The sequence below is a fragment of the Protomyctophum parallelum genome (genome assembly GCF_964188405.1).
Source record: "Protomyctophum parallelum genome assembly, chromosome: 6".
In the NCBI taxonomy this organism is placed as follows: Eukaryota; Metazoa; Chordata; class Actinopteri; order Myctophiformes; family Myctophidae; genus Protomyctophum; species Protomyctophum parallelum.
Window position 1 is genome coordinate 45,402,133 of NC_139701.1, and position 20,000 is coordinate 45,422,132.

At 44.0% G+C, this 20,000-nt stretch overlaps 1 protein-coding gene across 1 annotated transcript in view; it reads right to left on the reverse strand.

Annotated features, from left to right (window-relative positions):
* Positions 1 to 20,000, reverse strand: part of LOC310860024 (nuclear factor 1 A-type) — a gene marked incomplete at its 3' end in the record, with an annotated part of 93,882 nt that overhangs the window by 55,539 nt on the left and 18,343 nt on the right. The window contains exons 2-4 of the mRNA XM_083766787.1: positions 15,990 to 16,064; positions 12,561 to 12,872; positions 9,890 to 10,031 (exon numbers count right to left, since the gene is read on the reverse strand). Coding sequence (XP_083622913.1) covers positions 9,890 to 10,031; positions 12,561 to 12,872; positions 15,990 to 16,064 — 529 coding nt within the window. The remainder of the gene's footprint in view (positions 1 to 9,889; positions 10,032 to 12,560; positions 12,873 to 15,989; positions 16,065 to 20,000) is intronic.

Below are 20,000 nucleotides of genomic sequence, written 5' to 3' on the forward strand. Positions count from 1 at the left end.
GAGATTGTTCACAATGAGTTATTTTACAGTTGTCCCAAAAGAGCAGCTTAACCCATGTTGGTGCGGGAACCCATTTTGGTGTTATAGCATTACGTTTACTGCTTTAGCTATTTAAAAATATCAGATCTACAAGCTCGTAGCGCGCCACCGAGTGGCGCGCTACGAGCTTGTAGGTCTGCTATTTTTTGAAAAACCGAAGAACGACTGACATAGAAACATGGCTTTATCAGAAAACTGTCAGGATGTAGAAGAACATTTATAGAATCTGATCTCAGGTCAGAATGGGTCAAAGGATTCGTTGTGCGTTTCGTCGACTCTCTGCCAACACCGGAGTGCATTTTGGAGCTGGCATCGTTGTATGTGTGTGTGGGAGGGGGGGGGTGCTGTAGGGACCCTCCACCATAACGACTGTTTACTATTGGTTGGTCCAGCTGGGCCAATCACCGCGGGGGGTGTGTGTGTGTGTGTGTGTGTGTGTGTGTGTGTGTGTGTGTGTCAGACTGGACTTGATCGACTCCTCCCCCCTCCCTATCCGAATGAAATTGCAGGCAAACAGAGAATTGGCACTCGCCAAAATTCAACATCTATTCTCGAACATCCATTTGCCACAGAACACCCTTACAGAACTGAATAACAAGGCAGTGCGCTTGGTGAGGGGCTGGTTCTGTCTCAATAGGCCTACTCACTCCACCCGTGCCATACTGTTTCAACCCATCAGAGATGGTGGTCTGGGTGTACCGAATATTGAATGGGTTTACACCGCCACCAGAACCAGTCACCTTATAAATATGCTCAACAGCGACGACCCCACGGTCAGGGAAATGGCTCGTGAGTCACTCATTCAACACATGCAGCGACGTAAAGTACCACCCGCGCTGGAGAATGAGATCCGCGACCGCAAGAGCCACCATTCTAGGAATGAAGCGATCAGAAAGTGCACAACACTGGACCAGTCTGAGGCTGCAGGGAAAACTGGCTCTCCTTCCCTTTGCAAACCACTCATTATCACACTCTATACTGTCAAATAACACCATAGGTGAGGACATTCTCATTTTCACTATTAAAGCCCGTTTACAGGTGTTGCCGACCAAGTTCAACTTGGCAACCTGGTACCCATCAGCACACAACCCACACTGCATCCTACATCCAGTACCACATGACAAAGAAACAGTCGCACACATATTAAATGGTTGCAGCCACTATAAAGGACTGTACATTGCCAGACATGACCGTCTGGTGGAGTACAGGACAGGACAACAAGAATGTATAAACACAGCACTGTAAAAATAGACTGGTTTGATCACAATGACACGCATGCCAATTCACTACAAAATATTCCAAATACCCCAGATATTGTGTTCATCAATGAAATTAGAAAAACTGTTACTATATTTGAAATAGGCTGCCCATTTGATTTGTATATGGACACTTGTTTTACATCCAAACTTATGAAATATCAGCTTCTGGTGGAACGTATTATGGCCTTGGGATATAACTGTCCACTTATTGTCCTTGTATTTGGAATTCTGGGCCATGTCCATAAGCTTGTGCTCAGGGGTCTGCAATTAATAATAATAATAAACTTTATTTGTATAGCACATACATAAATGCAGCTCAAAGTGCTTCACAGGGCAGGACACAAAAATATAATACAATAAAACACAAGTAGTTAAAATGATAGAACAATGGCAAAGAACAAAATTGAATATAAGAACATAAAATAAATAAAAACAAATAAAAACACCACATGCAGCAATCAGTCAGGGCAGGGTAGGAACGTGCATAGTAAAACTCAACTAAAAGCAAGAGTGAAGAGGTGAGTCTTGAGTTGAGATTTAAAAATGTCTACAGAGGGTGCGTGCCTGAGCTCGAATGGAAGTTTATTCCAGGCTGTTGGGCCGTAGAAGCAAAAAGCTGCCTCACCATATTTTTTTGTGCAGATTCTTTTAGGCACTTCAAGTAGGCCAGCATTGGAGGACCTGAGGGGGCGGCTAGGGACATATCTAGGTAGGCAGTCACGGAGGTACGGAGGTGCGAGACCATTGAGAGCTTTATAGACAAGTAAAATAATTTTAAAATCAATCCTAAAAACAACTGGAAGCCAGTGCAGTGATGCCAAAAATTGGGTGGATTGTTAAAAACAAATGCAAAAAAGCTGGCTAAATACTGTTCTGTCTGGCTTAAAAAAAAAAAAAAAAAAAAAACATCCTGTCTAGTAGTGTCAAGTAATAGTATGTAAACAATGTGCTATATATATATATATTTTTTTTTCTTCTTTTCCCTCTGTGTGTTAAGCATGTGCAGCAGCTATATCTGGTTGGACCATATAATGTAACCTAATTCTGATCAGTGTTTGGGTCTATTGTATTACGCCTCTTGTGCAGATCCAAATAAAATAATTCAAATGTGTGTGTGTGTGTGTGTGTGGTGTGGTGTGGTGTGGTGTGGTGTGGTGTGGTGTGGTGTGGTGTGTGTGTGTGTGTGTGTGTGTATGTGTGTGTGCCCGTGGTGCCAACGCAATGCCAAGTGGTCACCAAGTGAAGTAGCTCTCTGCCCTCAGAAACAAGACTGATGGAGAGGAGAGGAGAGGAGAGGAGAGGAGAGGAGAGGAGAGGAGAGGAGAGGAGAGGAGAGGAGAGGAGAGGAGAGGAGAGGAGAGGAGAGGAGAGATTTTCTTGCGCTCTGTTAATAAATGCAGCCGTGCACACACACACACACACACACACACACACACACACACACACACACACACACACACACACACACAGGGTCTAACAGGTTTACAGAGAAGAGGAGAAACAAATCAGTTTAAGAGCTCAGTGAAGTGGGTCAGTCTTTATGTCCACTCTGTGTGTGTGTGTGTGTGCGTGCGTGTGTATGTGTGTGTGCGTGCTGAAGTACAAGCAAGGCGTCAGTCAAGTGGAAGTGCAGAAGGGGCGCTGCCACTCAAAGCGACTTAGACCCGCCCCCACCTGCCTCTGATTGGCCAACCTACATAACGTCCGAAGAATACACTTCGTGTGTGTATGTGTGCGTGTGCGTGTGTGCGTGTGTGCGTGTGTGTGTGTGTGAGGACGCGTGCGTGTAGATCTGCTATTACAGCAATTATTTTCCTTTTCATGGGGGGTCGTTTTAGGTAGTTTTTTTAAGAATAAAATAATTATGAATAATTATGTCGTATATAATATTTCAGTAAATCTGCAATCCGCAATCAAATCGTCAACCACAATTATTTGCGTGACAATTAACCCATACTGACCTGAGACCAGATTCTAAAAGTGTCTTTGATTTTTCAAATAGCTAAAGCATAACATAACAACACACCAAAATGGGTTCCCGTTCAGAATGGGTTAATAATGTTTTTTGCTAATTCAAAGCAGATTAATTAAGCACAAAACAGACCTCAGTTTATCACAGAAATGTCTTAAAAACGAAAAAAAGACAAATGGAAAAATGCCTCAAAGTCAAAACAACCACTAAATGATTCCAGTCATTTCTGAACCAAACAGGGAAGGTTTGCCACCATGTATAATTAATGTAAATATAAAAATTAAAAAAAACAACATAATATAAAAGTAGCTTATTTTCCTTTATACCAATCACCATAGATTGAATGTATATTTAAGCCCAGCCGGGGCAATATAGTTTATTCACACCAACAACTGTATATGTCATGCTTTTTTTTGTTATTGCTTAATGTAAATCGCTCTGGATTAAGAGCGTCTGCTAAATGCCTACATTGTAAATTGTCTCAGAGTCTAGTGCAACTGTTAAAGAAATCTGTAGATGAGCACTTATAACACAGTTAAACAACATAATGAGACAGACACAATTCAGAGTTTCAGAGTATTGGAATAAATGTATTCAAATACGGAGTAGCAGTGAAGCGTTTGCAATGGAACACCGTGTACTGACTCAACACACCTCAGTTAAACTTCAGCTTAAAGGTTTTATGACATTCATTTTCATTTATTTTTCTTTTTTCTTTTAGGTTTTATGACCTCAATTACACCCAAAAAACCTGAACTTTGAACATTCAGTGGATTTTCTGTGGTCTGAAGTTTTCTTTGGGGTTTGGAAGCCTTTTGAGCTACAATGAAAACAGGCAACACAGTGAAAGCAGTGACATCTGCTGGCAAATCCCATTGACATACATGGGATTTGCAGGATCTTACATCACAAACTGCCGGTAAATCAGAGCACCTGTTTGAGCCAGAAAACCCCAGATCACAGAAAATCTACTGAATGTTAAAAGTTCATGTTTTTTGGGTGCAATTGAGATTAGAAAACCTAAAGATAACAAGAACAATTCCAAAACCTTTTTTTTAATGTCACAATCCCTTTAAATACATTCCTACCCCCCTCAGGGAGTAGGTGGGTCTTAACACATGACATCAGGAAGACCCCTCCAGACCACACAAGTCACAAGTCAAATGTCAGTGGGGACAGAAAACAGCTTCTCATGGTTTGGTTTATGACGTCCTTAAATGTACAACTTAGGTATTCCACATCTCCTTGACACAACTTGTAAAGGCGGTCTGTGGGACACATGCTCAAAACGACAATTCATAATAATGATAATGAAGCAACACAAGAATTCATTCATTCAAGTTATAAGGATTTTACTCGAGTAAGGAGACAAGACTTACACGACCTGTTCATGCATGGAAATCCCCAGTCTGACTCCCAGAGTCACAAAAAAGCGACAGCCTTCATAGAGCACCGAAGTCCTGACGTAACTCGCTCATCCCCTCCATTCCCCTGGTTCTAAAGTCCTGACGTAACTCACTCATCCCTCCGATTCCCCTGGTTCTAAAGTCCTGACGTAACTCGCTCATCCCTCCGATTCCCCTGGTTCTAAAGTCCTGACGTAACTTGCTCATCCCCTCCATTCCCCTGGTTCTAAAGTCCTGACGTCACTCGCTCATCCCTCCGATTCCCCTAGTTCTAAAGTCCTGACGTAACTCGCTCATCCCCTCCATTCCCCTGGTTCTAAAGTCCTGACGTCACTCGCTCATCCCCTCCATTCCCCTGGTTCTAAAGTCCTGACGTTACTCGCTCATCCCCTCAATTCCCCTGGTTCTAAAGTCCTGACGTCACTCGCTCATCCCTCCGATTCCCCTGGTTCTAAAGTCCTGACGTAACTCGCTCATCCCCTCCATTCCCCTGGTTCTAAAGTCCTGACGTAACTCGCTCATCCCTCCGATTCCCCTGGTTCTAAAGTCCTGACGTAACTCGCTCATCCCCTCCATTCCCCTGGTTCTAAAGTCCTGACGTCACTCGCTCATCCCTTCCATTCCCCTGGTTCGCAGAAGTAATTTCTCTATGGAGAATAACATGGGGTGATCTTAATATCGTAAATGGTAAAATGGTAAATGGTGCATTTATATAGCGCCTTTATCCAAGGTGCATTACATATATTGTGCATTACATTCACCCATTCTCACACACATTCATACACCGATGGCAGCGGAAACCATGCAAGGCATCAACTAGCACATCGGGAGCAATTAGGGTTTCAGTGTCTTGCTCAAGGACACTTCGACAGTAACTCTGGGGGAGCCCGGGTTCGAACTGGCAACCTTACGGTTACCATCCAGGCACTCTACCCCTGAGCCACCGCCGCCCGTCTACTATAAGCGTTGTGGTCCAAAAATAAACAAGCTGTCTCTGCGTTATTGTCAGGGAGGTGTCTCTGTATCGTTATATTGTCAGGGAGGTGTCTCTGTATCGTTATATTGTCAGGGAGGTGTCTCTGTATTGTTATATTGTCAGGGAGGTGTCTCTGTATCGTTATATTGTCAGGGAGGTGTCTCTGTATTGTTATACTGTCAGGGAGGTGTCTCTGTATCGTTATATTGTCAGGGAGGTGTCTCTGTATTGTTATATTGTCAGGGAGGTGTCTCTGTATCGTTATATTGTCAGGGAGGTGTCTCTGTATTGTTATATTGTCAGGGAGGTGTCTCTGTATCGTTTGCAACAGTCAGTCACTCATATTTGATACAGTCTGCTTCTAGCGAAAATGTAACTAATTCAGCAGCAGTAACATTAGCGTTTTCTCTCAGTCAGTTGATTCTTCATATCCATATGAGTGAAGCGGCCGGGGTGACATGTTTATTTTTCAAACACAGTTGTTATATGAGGTGATATAAAATCGCCTCAATGGGGATTTCAATGCAACGAAACAAATACATGAACCTGGGGACAGACGCCCTCTACTGAAAGTGACGTCAGACTTCGATGCTCTATAGCTCACTCCCACAACAACCAAACCCTCAACATAGCCTCAAGACATTCAACCCATTCTGACCTGAGATCAGATTCATACGAGGTTTCCACTGGACACACACTGGTCTGATTAACCCATTCTGACCTGAGATCAGATTCATACGAGGTTTCCACTGGACACACACTGGGTCTGATGAACCCATTCTGACCTGAGATCAGATTCATACGAGGTTTCCACTGGACACACACTGGTCTGATTATAACCCATTCTGACCTGAGATCAGATTCATACAAGGTTTCCACTGGGCACACACTGGTCTGATTATAACCCATTCTGACCTGAGATCAGATTCATACGAGGTTTCCACTGGACACACACTGGGTCTGATTAACCCATTCTGACCTGAGATCAGATTCATACGAGGTTTCCACTGGACACACACTGGATCTGATTAACCCATTCTGACCTGAGATCAGATTCATACGAGGTTTCCACTGGACACACACTGGGTCTGATTAACAAATGGGACAGTGACATCGTAAAACAAACAGGACCAATGAAACCAGCACCACACAGAGGTGTGACAGACAGAGATAACATCAGACTGTAACCATAAAGGAAACACTCTCTATAACGGAGTATTATTAAATGTTAATATCAGACTGTAACCATAAAGGAAACACTCTCTATAACGGAGTATTATTAAATGTTAATATCAGACTGTAACCATAGAGGAAACACTCTCTATAACGGATTATTATAAAATGTTAATATCAGACTGTAACCATAGAGGAAACACTCTCTATAACGGAGTATTATTAAATGTTAATATCAGACTGTAACCATAGAGGAAACACTCTCTATAACGGAGTATTATTAAAATGTTTATATCAGACTGTAACCATAGAGGAAACACTCTCTATAACGGAGTATTATTAAATGTTTATATCAGACTGTAACCATAGAGGAAACACTCTCTATAACGGAGTATTATTAAATGTTAATATCAGACTAACCATAGAGGAAACACTCTCTATAACGGAGTATTATTAAATGTTAATATCAGACTGTAACCATAGAGGAAACACTCTCTATAACGGAGTATTATTAAATGTTTATATCAGACTGTAACCATAGAGGAAATACTCTCTATAACGGAGTATTATTAAATGTTAATATCAGACTGTAACCATAGAGGAAACACTCTCTATAACGGAGTATTATTAAATGTTAATATCAGACTGTATAACCATAGAGGAAACACTCTCTATAACGGAGTATTATTAAATGTTTATATCAGACTGTAACCATAGAGGAAACACTCTCTATAACGGAGTATTATTAAATGTTAATATCAGACTGTAACCATAGAGGAAATACTCTCTATAACGGAGTATTATTAAATGTTAATATCAGACTGTAACCATAGAGGAAACACTCTCTATAACGGAGTATTATTAAATGTTTATATCAGACTGTAACCATAGAGGAAACACTCTCTATAACGGAGTATTATTAAATGTTTATATCAGACTGTATAAGCTAGAGGAAACACTCTCTATAACGGAGTATTATTAAATGTTAACATCAGACTGTAACCATAGAGGAAATACTCTCTATAACGGAGTATTATTAAATGTTAATATCAGACTGTAACCATAGAGGAAACACTCTCTATAACGGAGTATTATTAAATGTTAATATCAGACTGTAACCATAGAGGAAACACTCTCTATAACGGAGTATTATTAAATGTTAATATCAGACTGTAACCATAGAGGAAATACTCTCTATAACAGAGTATTATTAAATGTTAATATCAGACTGTAACCATAGAGGAAATACTCTCTATAACGGAGTATTATTAAATGTTTATATCAGACTGTATAACCATAGAGGAAACACTCTCTATAACGGAGTATTATTAAATGTTAATATCAGACTGTAACCATAGAGGAAACACTCTCTATAACGGAGTATTATTAAATGTTTATATCAGACTGTAACCATAGAGGAAACACTCTCTATAACGGAGTATTATTAAATGTTTATATCAGACTGTAACCATAGAGGAAACACTCTCTATAACGGAGTATTATTAAATGTTTATATCAGACTGTATAACCATAGAGGAAACACTCTCTATAACGGAGTATTATTAAAATGTTAATATCAGACTGTAACCATAGAGGAAACACTCTCTATAACGGAGTATTATTAAATGTTTATATCAGACTGTAACCATAGAGGAAACACTCTCTATAACGGAGTATTATTAAAATGTTAATATCAGACTGTAACCATAGAGGAAACACTCTCTATAACGGAGTATTATTAAATGTTTATATCAGACTGTATAACCATAGAGGAAACACTCTCTATAACGGAGTATTATTAAATGTTTATATCAGACTGTATAACCATAGAGGAAACACTCTCTATAACGGAGTATTATTAAAATGTTAATATCAGACTGTAACCATAGAGGAAATACTCTCTATAACGGAGTATTATTAAATGTTAATATCAGACTGTAACCATAGAGGAAACACTCTCTATAACGGAGTGTTATTAAATGTTTATATCTTAATTTCCACGACAAACTAACACCAGTCGCTGCATGCGTCACACAACCTGGATAACCAAGGTTCCTACTCAGGCAACAATACCACACACATCGCAACAAGCAGCCAGTGCAGTGTGTGTGTGTGCGTGTGTGCATGTGTACGTGTACGTGTACGTGCATGCGTATGTGCGTGCGTGCATGCGTGCGTGTGTTTTTGCGTTAGGCTGCTCAACAGTGACAGACACCCATCAGTATTTCCATATAGACTCAAGCAGACATGAGAGACGTACGGACAGACAGACAGAGAGGACAGACACCACTCAGACATGGACATACATAGTGGACGGCACCACTCAGACATGGACAGACAGGGACAGACAGGGACAGACTCAGAGGACGGCACCACTCAGACATGGACAGACAGGGACAGACAGGGACAGACATGGACAGACAGAGTGGACGGCACCACTCAGACATGGACAGACAGAGTGGACAGACAGGGACAGACAGGGACAGAAAGAGGACAGACAGAGAGGACAGACAGGGACAGACAGAGGACAGACAGGGACAGACAGAGAGGACAGACAGGTACAGACAGAGAGGACAGACAGGGACAGACTCAGTGGACGGCACCACTCAGACATGGACAGACAGGGACAGACATGGACAGACAGAGTGGACGGCACCACTCAGACAGGGACAGACTCAGTGGACGGCACCACTCAGACATGGACAGACAGAGTGGACAGACAGGGACAGACAGAGGACAGACAGGGACAGACAGAGAGGACAGACAGGGACAGACAGGGACAGACAGGGACAGACAGAGGACAGACAGGGACAGACAGAGGACAGACAGAGGACAGACAGGGACAGACAGGGACAGACAGAGGACAGACAGGGACAGACTCAGTGGACGGCGCCACTCAGACATGAAAACGCCTCAAACTCAAACCAACGCTTCTTCCTCTTCCGGTCAGTTCAGACCGAAAAGAGATCCATTTGCACGGTTCAGACAGCAGCGCAGCGTGTGTGTGTGTGTGTGTGTGTGTGTGTGTGTGTGTGTGTGTGTGCACGTGCGTGGCCTCCCGTACCTGCGTGTACGAAGTAGGCAAGGTAAAGGTCCAGCTCCTTGACGGACACCCCGATGTGGTGCGGCTGGACACACAGGCCCGGGTTGGAACACTGAGGGGACTTCACCAGACGCTCCCCGTCCGTAGACTCCAACGGGATGCCCTGAAGAAGGAGACCAGGTTTTAGTCACATTTAGACCCCAACGGGATGCCCTGAGGAAGGAGACCAGGTTTTAGTCACATTTAGACCCCAACGGGATGCCCTGAGGAAGGAGACCAGGTTTTAGTCACATTTAGACCCCAACGGGATGCCCTGAGGAAGGACCAGGTTTTAGTCACATTTAGACCCAACGGGATGCCCTGAGGAAGGAGACCAGGTTTTAGTCACATTTAGACTCCAACGGGATGCCCTGAGGAAGGAGACCAGGTTTTAGTCACATTTAGACCCCAACGGGATGCCCTGAGGAAGGAGACCAGGTTTTAGTCACATTTAGACCCAACGGGATGCCCTGAGGAAGGAGACCAGGTTTTAGTCACATTTAGACCCCAACGGGATGCCCTGAGGAAGGAGACCAGGTTTTAGTCACATTTAGACCCCAACGGGATGCCCTGAGGAAGGACCAGGTTTTAGTCACATTTAGACCCAACGGGATGCCCTGAGGAAGGACCAGGTTTTAGTCACATTTAGACTCCAACGGGATGCCCTGAGGAAGGAGACCAGGTTTTAGTCACATTTAGACTCCAACGGGATGCCCTGAGGAAGGAGACCAGGTTTTAGTCACATTTAGACCCAACGGGATGCCCTGAGGAAGGACCAGGTTTTAGTCATTTAGTCACATTTAATCACTGCGGACCTAACCTAACCCTAACCTAATGTAGTTCCACTTGCAGTAGCCCTACCTGTGTTAAGGTATTCTCAACCATGGGATGTGAATAGAGCTCTTCACGGGTAAAAAAAAAAGGGAGGGAGGGAGGTTCTGAAATCCGCGACATTTTACCGATTCCGCCCCTTTCCGAAAATATTTTCAAATAGTAAAAAAAAAAACCCCGAGTGGATCCGTGACAATTTCGTCCGATTCCGACCCGTTTCGAGATTTCTTTCAAATGGCGGCGCCCAGGGACGAATAGTTTTCATAATCCTCATGGGGGCCCTATATGAAATAATAGCGGACGTATTGACCAATTACCATTTTATGATAGAAGCGAGAGAGAGAGAGACAGAGAGGGGTTCCCTGCACTGCAGCAGAGGATGAGAGAGACTTGGCTCTTCGCGTCTCCTCAGCGTGCGTGCATTTAAAATTAACCAAACGGATCATTTGTTTTTTACACACAATCATCGTATCAGAGTTTTAGCAGATCATGTCTTGGCTGAATGGAATTTGACTCTTGTTCTTTTCCTCCGCAGCGCAGCAGAGCGCACACGCAGCGGACAGATAGAAAGAGTCTCTACAGTCAGACTGGCGCGCACGCACGCACGCACGCACGCACGCACGCACACACGCACACACGCACACACGCACACACGCACACACACACACACACACACACACACACACACACACACACACACACACACACACGAGCCTACAGGTCTGCTCGGATCCACTCGGACATTACACATATGTCCGAGGGGAGTTCCGTGGGGGATACGTCCCAATCGTCCCATTCCGACCCGGTCCGAGTGATTACGATACAACACGACTCCGACCCGAGCGGGTCTCGGGTCCCACTCCGGTGTCGGGGGACCCGGTGAAGAGCTCTAGTTGAGAATGAAGCTGTCCTGGTTCGGACATTGACACTGCCTCAGACAGTCTACAGTAATAGTTAGTAGTTAGTAGTTACAGTAGTTTATAGTTACCTTAAAGAGGATGACCATGACCAGGTCCAGTCTCCACACCTTGTCGGCCTGCCTCAGGCAGTCTACAGTAACAGTTACAGTAGTTACAGTATAGTTACCTTAAAGAGGATGACATCACCTGCCTCAGACAGTCTACAGTAACAGTTACAGTAGTTACAGTGGTGTTCCCTTCCTTAGTACCGGCCTGACACCTAGAGGTTTCTATAGGTACCTAGGAACCTCTGGATAATAGTTATAGTTAGTTTATAGTTATACAGTTACATTAAAGAGGATGACCATGACCAGGTCCAGCCTCCAGACCTTGTCGGCCTGCGTCAGACAGTCTACAGTAATAGTTACAGTAATAGTTACAGTAATTACAGTAGTTTATAGTACCTTAAACAGGATGACCATCACCAGGTCTAGTCTCCACACCTTGTCGGCCTGCCTCAGGCAGTCTACAGTAACAGTTACAGTAGTTACAGTAACAGTTACAGTAGTTACAGTAACAGTTACAGTAGTTACAGTAACAGTTACAGTAGTTTATAGTTACCTTAAACAGGATGACCATCACCAGGTCTAGTCTCCACACCTTGTCGGCCTGCCTCAGGCAGTCTACAGTAATAGTTACAGTAGTTACAGTAACAGTTACAGTAGTTACAGTAACAGTTACAGTAGTTACAGTAACAGTTACAGTAGTTACAGTAACAGTTACAGTAGTTTATAGTTACCTTAAACAGGATGACCATCACCAGGTCTAGTCTCCACACCTTGTCGGCCTGCCTCAGGCAGTCTACAGTAACAGTTACAGTAGTTACAGTAACAGTTACAGTAGTTACAGTAGTTTATAGTTACCTTAAACAGGATGACCATCACCAGGTCTAGTCTCCACACCTTGTCGGCCTGCCTCAGGCAGTCGATGCGTCTCATCTTGCCCTTCTGGTCGGGGTTGGACAGGACGCAGCACGGGGCCTTCTTCCCCGTCACGCTGAGCACAAAGTCCTCCCTGAACTCGGGCCGGATGTCCTTCCTCAGCTTGGCCAGCAGGCGGCTGGCCCACTTCTGCTTCACCTCCGGCTTCTCGCCCAGCAGCTCGTCTTTCACCGAGCGCTCCTCCTCTTTGGACATGCGCTTCTCGTGCTTCTTGAAGTACTTCCTCTTCCTGGCCTGGAGGGGGCGGGGTTTAGAGGGGTCATTAACACCTTATTTAATCCGTTAACCCGTTCTGACCTGAGATCAGATTCTAAAAATGACAGTTTTCTGACAAAGCTATGTTTCTATGTCAGTTCTTCTTCGGGTTTTTCAAAAATAGCAGATCTACAAGCTCGTAGCGCGCCACCGAGTGGCGCGCTACAAGCTTGTAGATCTGCTATTTTTCAATAGCTAAAGCATAGCATAATGCTAACACCAAAAGGGGTTCCCACCCAAAATGGGTTCATTAACACCTTATTTAATTATTATTATTATTAACCCGTTCTGACCTGAGATCAGATTCATACGAGGTTTCCACTGGGACAACACACTGGTTCTGATTGTAACCTATTCTGACCTGAGATCAGATTCTATAAAAATGTCAGTCGTTCTTTAGATTTTTCAAAAAATAGCAGACCTACAAGCTCTATGAGCTTGTAGATCTGCTATTTTTCAATAGCTAAAGCATAGCATGATGCTAACACCAAAAAGGGTTCCCGTTCAGAATGGGTTAATTCATCACTACATGACAACAAACACAATGTTTTGGGCCGAACAAATAATTACAAAGAAGAAAAAACAACAAAAGAAGTGTTGTAACCTGCCGTTTTCTTCTTCTTTCTAATTATTTGTGACCAAATTTGACTGGGAGACTGCCATTGGATTTTTTTGAATTTTTGTTTTTTCATTTCATATCAAAGCAGTGAATCATAGCTTCGAATTGACATATTGGTTGTTCAGTTTGACCCACCAGTTTTGGAGATATGGCTTATAGAGTAATGTCTTGCAGAGAAACAGCGAGTTGAGAAAACAGGTTCACTTCTGTGGTCTCTAACATTACACTTAGCTACATGTTTAAGCATTTATTCCATATTTACATGTCTTCTGTGGTGTCTAACATTACACCTAGCTACATGTTTAAGCATTTATTTCATATTTACATGTCTTCTGTGGTCTCTAACATTACACCTAGCTACATGTTTAAGCATTTATTTCATATTTACATGTCTTCTGTGGGCTCTAACATTACACCTATAGCTACATGTTTAAGCATTTATTTCATATTTACATGTCTATTTCAGCTCTGACTTATTTCAGACATGTAGTGCAGTGTTTCCCAACCTGTGTGTCGCGGAGCTTTGGTGCTCCGTTTGATGTGTCCAAGTGCTCCGCGTAATTTGACCGAAATTAAGTTATAGTGTTACTTTATGTCAAATCAGGCGGCACACTAACTCTCCCTTGAAAGCAATATTATAGCTACTGGGCTGCAGGCTTCTTATTGTTGCGTCGTTGTTGTCACACGTCTAACCATTAGACGTGCGATAACAACAACACGGAACAATAGACTCTAACAACCCTCGGCCATTGAAATGTTAATGCTTAGATGCATCCAGAAGACGCTACATTTCGCTCCCTCCCGAAAGACTGGAGCGCGCAGAGCGCACCGCACATGCACATAGACAGCAGACACATACAGTCCTACATGTCCCGACCCAAACACGTAAAGTAAACGTGACATTGTTGTGATTAAACATAATGTCCCACGAAAAATAGATGTCCAAAATAGCTGTCCAAACATGATCGCCTCGTTCGGCCAACAAAATATATCTCCGTCCCTCGAGTCCCTCCACAGAAGCGCAGTGATGCCTGATTTATTCTTCGTCGTACACGTGTTATACTTGCATGCTGAAAATGGCTGATCTACAAGCTCACAACGCGCAATGCGTTGTGAGCTTGTAGATCAGCTATTTTTAGCACGTGGAATATGCAGGCTGTGAGAACTGAGACCCTTCACAATAAAAGCATGCAGCTTTCACAAGTTGGCCCATAATAAAGACAAGGAAAAGGATTAGGTGGCATTTCACATTGCATATGAGCAATTTTTTCTCCAAAATGTATAAAAAAAATATATATAATAACTTAATATATATATATATATATATATATACACCCCCCCCCCCCTCCTAGGTGTTCCCCGATATCTTTAGGCTATGAAAAGTGTTCCCTGGGACAAAAAAGGTTGGGAAACACTGGTCTAGTATGTGAAGAGTCTGCCTGTGCTATTAACTCATTTTGAAAAAAAAAAGGGGAATGGGAGTCCAAAGAGGTCCCAAACAAACACCTGTTGTCAGACCCCAACCAACAGGTCCCTGGTACCACCCTCCCAAGGAGACAGTGGTCTACGCTCAATAGATTCAGGACTGGACATGCCCCCTGCTTGGCCAGCCTCCACAAATGGGGCAGTAGCCCAAGCCCACTGTGTGCTACATGTGTGGTGAGGAGCAAACTATGAAGCACATCATAGAAGTTTGTCCTTGATTAATCACCCTCCATACAGCAGACCAGGAGGCAACCGCTTGGCTTAAGGACTTTGCATTCGCTAAATAAATAAATAAAATTACCTGCAGGTTGAACCAGGTGTTAACAGGTTGAACCAGGTGTAACGAGATGTAAACAGGTGTTAATTACCTGCAGGTTGAACCAGGTGTAACGAGATGTAAACAGGTGTTAATTACCTGCAGGTTGAACCAGGTGTAACGAGATGTAAACAGGTGTTAATTACCTGCAGGTTGAACCAGGTGTAAACAGGTTGAACCAGGTGTTAATTACCTGCAGGTTGAACCAGGTGTAAACAGGTTGAACCAGGTGTAAACAGGTTGAACCAGGTGTAAACAGGTTGAACCAGGTGTAATGAGGTGTTAATTACCTGCAGGTTGAACCAGGTGTAAACAGGTTGAACCAGGTGTAAACAGGTGTTAATTACCTGCAGGTTGAACCAGGTGTAAACAGGTTGACCCAGGTGTAATGAGGTGTTAATTACCTGCAGGTTGAGCCAGGTGTAATGAGGTGTTAATTACCTGCAGGTTGAACCAGGTGCAATGAGGTGTTAATTACCTGCAGGTTGAACCAGGTGTAAACAGGTTGAACCAGGTGTAATGAGGTGTTAATTACCTGCAGGTTGAACCAGGTGTAAAAAGGTTGAACCAGGTGTAATGAGGTGTTAATTACCTGCAGGTTGAACCAGGTGTAATGAGGTGTTAATTACCTGCAGGTTGAACCAGGTGTATCGAGATGTAAACAGGTGTTAATTACCTGCAGGTTGAACCAGGTGTAGGCGAAGGCTCTGACGTGAGGCAGGAGAGCCTCGATGAACGGATGGAACTCATCCTGGTAGAGAGACACAGAGAGAGAGAGAGAGAGAGAGAGAGAGAGAGAGAGAGAGAGAGAGAGAGAGAGAGAGAGAGAGAGACAAACACAGAGAGAGAGAGAGAGAGAGAGAGAGAGAGAGAGAGAGAGGTTAGTGTCATTTTATTTTATTTAACCTTTATTTAACCAGTAAAAACCACATTGAGACTGAAGTCTCTTTTACACAGTTTGAACTGGCCAGAACAAGAGGCAAAATAAGTGACACAACTCTGCCAGTAACAAAAAATACACAACAAAAAAACAGCACAGACATACAATGCTCATAAATACAGTATATACCCACTACCGAAGAAGCTTAAAGGGAGAACAGGAACGCGACCAATAAATAAAAACTAAGCAACGGAAATTGCTAGTTGACTAAAAAGCAAGCAGACAGTTGCTATACGTCAAAGCAGGAGCAATGTATGGGAAGTGTTCCCATGATGGCAATCCTTTTAAAGCTCACTAGGGGAATCACAGCAGCCAGTTTGAGTCTGGACTGTAGGTCATTCCAAGACCAGGGTCCAGTTTGAGTCTGGACTGTAGCTCATTCTAAGACCAGGGTCCAGTTTGAGTCTGGACTGTAGCTCATTCTAAGACCAGGGTCCAGTTTGAGTCTGGACTGTAGGTCATTCTAAGACCAGGGTCCACTTTGAGTCTGGACTGTAGGTCATTCTAAGACCAGGGTCCAGTTTGAGTCTGGACTGTAGCTCATTCTAAGACCAGGGTCCAGTTTGAGTCTGGACTGTAGGTCATTCTAAGACCAGGGTCCAGTTTGAGTCTGGACTGTAGCTCATTCTAAGACCAGGGTCCACTTTGAGTCTGGACTGTAGGTCATTCTAAGACCAGGGTCCAGTTTGAGTCTGGACTGTAGCTCATTCTAAGACCAGGGTCCAGTTTGAGTCTGGACTGTAGGTCATTCTAAGACCAGGGTCCAGTTTGAGTCTGGACTGTAAGGTCATTCAGAGACCAGGGTCCAGTTTGAGTCTGGACTGTAGCTCATTCTAAGACCAGGGTCCAGTTTGAGTCTGGACTGTAATGTCATTCAGAGACCAGGGTCCGAAATAAGCAATGCTTTTTTTCCCAGCCTCAGATTTAGTTGGGGGGCACGACTCACGACATAGCGTAACCAACCATTTGATCTGAGGTTGAGAGAGTTTTGGACAAGTTCACATTTAGAACCAATGTAACGTGGGAGGTTACCAAGAATGGCTTTATAACTGAGAGTATACCAATGTAGCAACCTGCGAGACGTTAAGGAATACCAACCCACGAGGGCGTACATCCTAGAGAGATACAGTACAATATGGTTATGGCGCTGATCAGTTATCACCTTCGTAACAAGTCGAGTCCATGTGGTGTATTTTAACACTCCACATTAACTGATTAAACTACTAGAGACAAAAAGGCTGAAAGAGTTTCTCTAAACTAAATAGCAAACTGCAGACTGTAGGGGAGGCATACTATCATCCGACAGAGCATTGCTCCGAAGGAGCAATGCTCCGAGGTGCGCTGCGGGTCGGGAGAAGGTTGCGGTTAGGTTTAGGTGTCTGCCCCGGGGGAGGTTAGGGTTAGGGTGAGGGAGGAGGTAGGTTGTCGTTCGGACCAATGCTCCGTCGGATGAAAGTACTGCACTCGGCTGTAGGCCACTGTAGTGAAAACCCTTGCCAAAGCATCAGACGATCGGATGAAGAAGCACGCAGAGAGAAGAACGGAAGTGTAGAGTTGACCATTTATTCAATCAAAAGACAGAGTCCAGAATGACGGAATAGCAACACGACAGACTAACCACCTCTCGATGGTCAGCCTGCTATCAGACCCCTCTTTCATTCACAACATGACATTATATGTAGTTTTACATCAAACCGTTGAGTTCTGGGAGTGGTTGAGATTTAACATAGGAATAGCAGACGCATACAGAGTGATGTCTGAAACTTAATCAAGTGGCCTCTCGTTGAAACAATAGTATGCTAAATTTCCTATCACACCTAGCAGAGCCAGGTTACTTGACTATGCGTGATTGCTTTCAAACTTGCAGTCAGACGGACTCCAACATTTGACTTAGCACAGAAATGTAGTTGACCCAAATTACACATGCATGATATAGTATAGAATTATTGTCCAGATACGACACCATCACACCCATGGTGACGTCCTTAACCCATTCTGACCTGAGATCAGATTCATACGAGGTTTCCGCCGGACACACACTGGTCTGATGAACCCATTCTGACCTGAGATCAGATTCTAGAAATGTCAGTCGCTCTTCGATTTTTCAAAAATAGCAGACCTACAAGCTCGTATCGCGCCACTCGGTGGCGCGATATGAGCTTGTAGATCTGCTATTTTTCAATAGCTAAAGCATAACATGATGCCAACACCAAAATGGGTTCCCGTTCAGAATGGGTTAAGCATTGACCCCTGACCCCGCCTCCCTCTGATCCCCCCCCCCCCCAACCTAACGTCTTACTATTTATATCTATACATGACGTCTTCCGTCCATATTTAGAGAGAGTGGTGAACATTAATACAGTCTACAGTGAGCGGTGTAGCACAGCGCTCACAACAGGCAGCACCACATACAATACAGCGTTCAGACATTTCCTCCATTCAGTTCAATGTTTGAACTAAATGTTTTGAACCTTTCTGATAAAATCTCTTCGTAAAAACAAATATAATCACAACCACCGAAAATTAAAACACACACGACTGTATATTTAGAATCATTGCAGCAACGCACGGCGCACGCACGCACGACACGCACGCACGCACGCACGCACGCACGCACACACGCACGCACGACACGCACGCACGCACGACACGCACGCACGCTGTAAATTGGCTCTTTGGCAGGAATGTGGGTCTGTGAGCGGGGCTGATGGGGGGGGGTCTGTGGGAGGTCGAGGTGTGTGTGTGTGTGTGTGTGTGTGTGTTTGTGTGTGTGTGTGTGTGTGTGTGTGTGTGGGGGGGGGGGGGGATTCGGAGGGTTGCCAAAAGCATCGAAAAAAGCATTGTCGCTTTTTTAACCTGTATTTTACAAAGTAAAGTACAAGAAAATTGTATGGTTCCCAAAGGAGCCGCAAAATGCATTTAATTATTTTTTTATTTTTTTATTTTTGCCAGTGAACTATGGTGTGTGTGATATGTGAGCTTATGATGAAGGCTGGATATTATTATTATTATTATAGCACATATTTTTTCTAGCACGTTATCGCACACGTTATCTCACAAAACCATAGACTGTAAAAAATATGGACAAAGCGTTCCCCGGGTCTAACATGAACGTAAAATGAAGCCTGTCAGTCCTTGAATTGTAAGTCGCCATCTTTCTAGATCCGTTTGGGCCCAGCTGGCCCATTGGCTGGCCCAGACAACGAGGCGGAACTTCCCCCCCTTCTTCTCCGTTGGTTTTTATTTTGACTCGAGTGGGAGGGGAATCACTGTAACGGTAGCCACGCCCCTCAGACAAGGGGAGACCAACCTAGTCCCCATATATGGGGAACAAGGGGAGACCAACCTAGTCCCCATATATGGGGAACAAGGGGAGACCAACCTAGTCCCCATATATGGGGAACAAGGGGAGACCAACCTAGTCCCCATATATGGGGAACAAGGGGAGACCAACCTAGTCCCCATATATGGGGAACAAGGGGAGACCAACCTAGTCCCCATATATGGGGAACAAGGGGAGACCAACCTAGTCCCCATATATGGGGAACAAGGGGAGACCAACCTAGTCCCCATATATGGGGAGCAGGGGGACAAGGGGAGACCAACCTAGTCCCCATATATGGGGAACAAGGGGAGACCAACCTAGTCCCCATATATGGGGAGCAGGGGGACAAGGGGAGACCAACCTAGTCCCCATATATGGGGGACAAGGGGAGAGCAACGGACTTGAACTCATGCTTCCTTCAT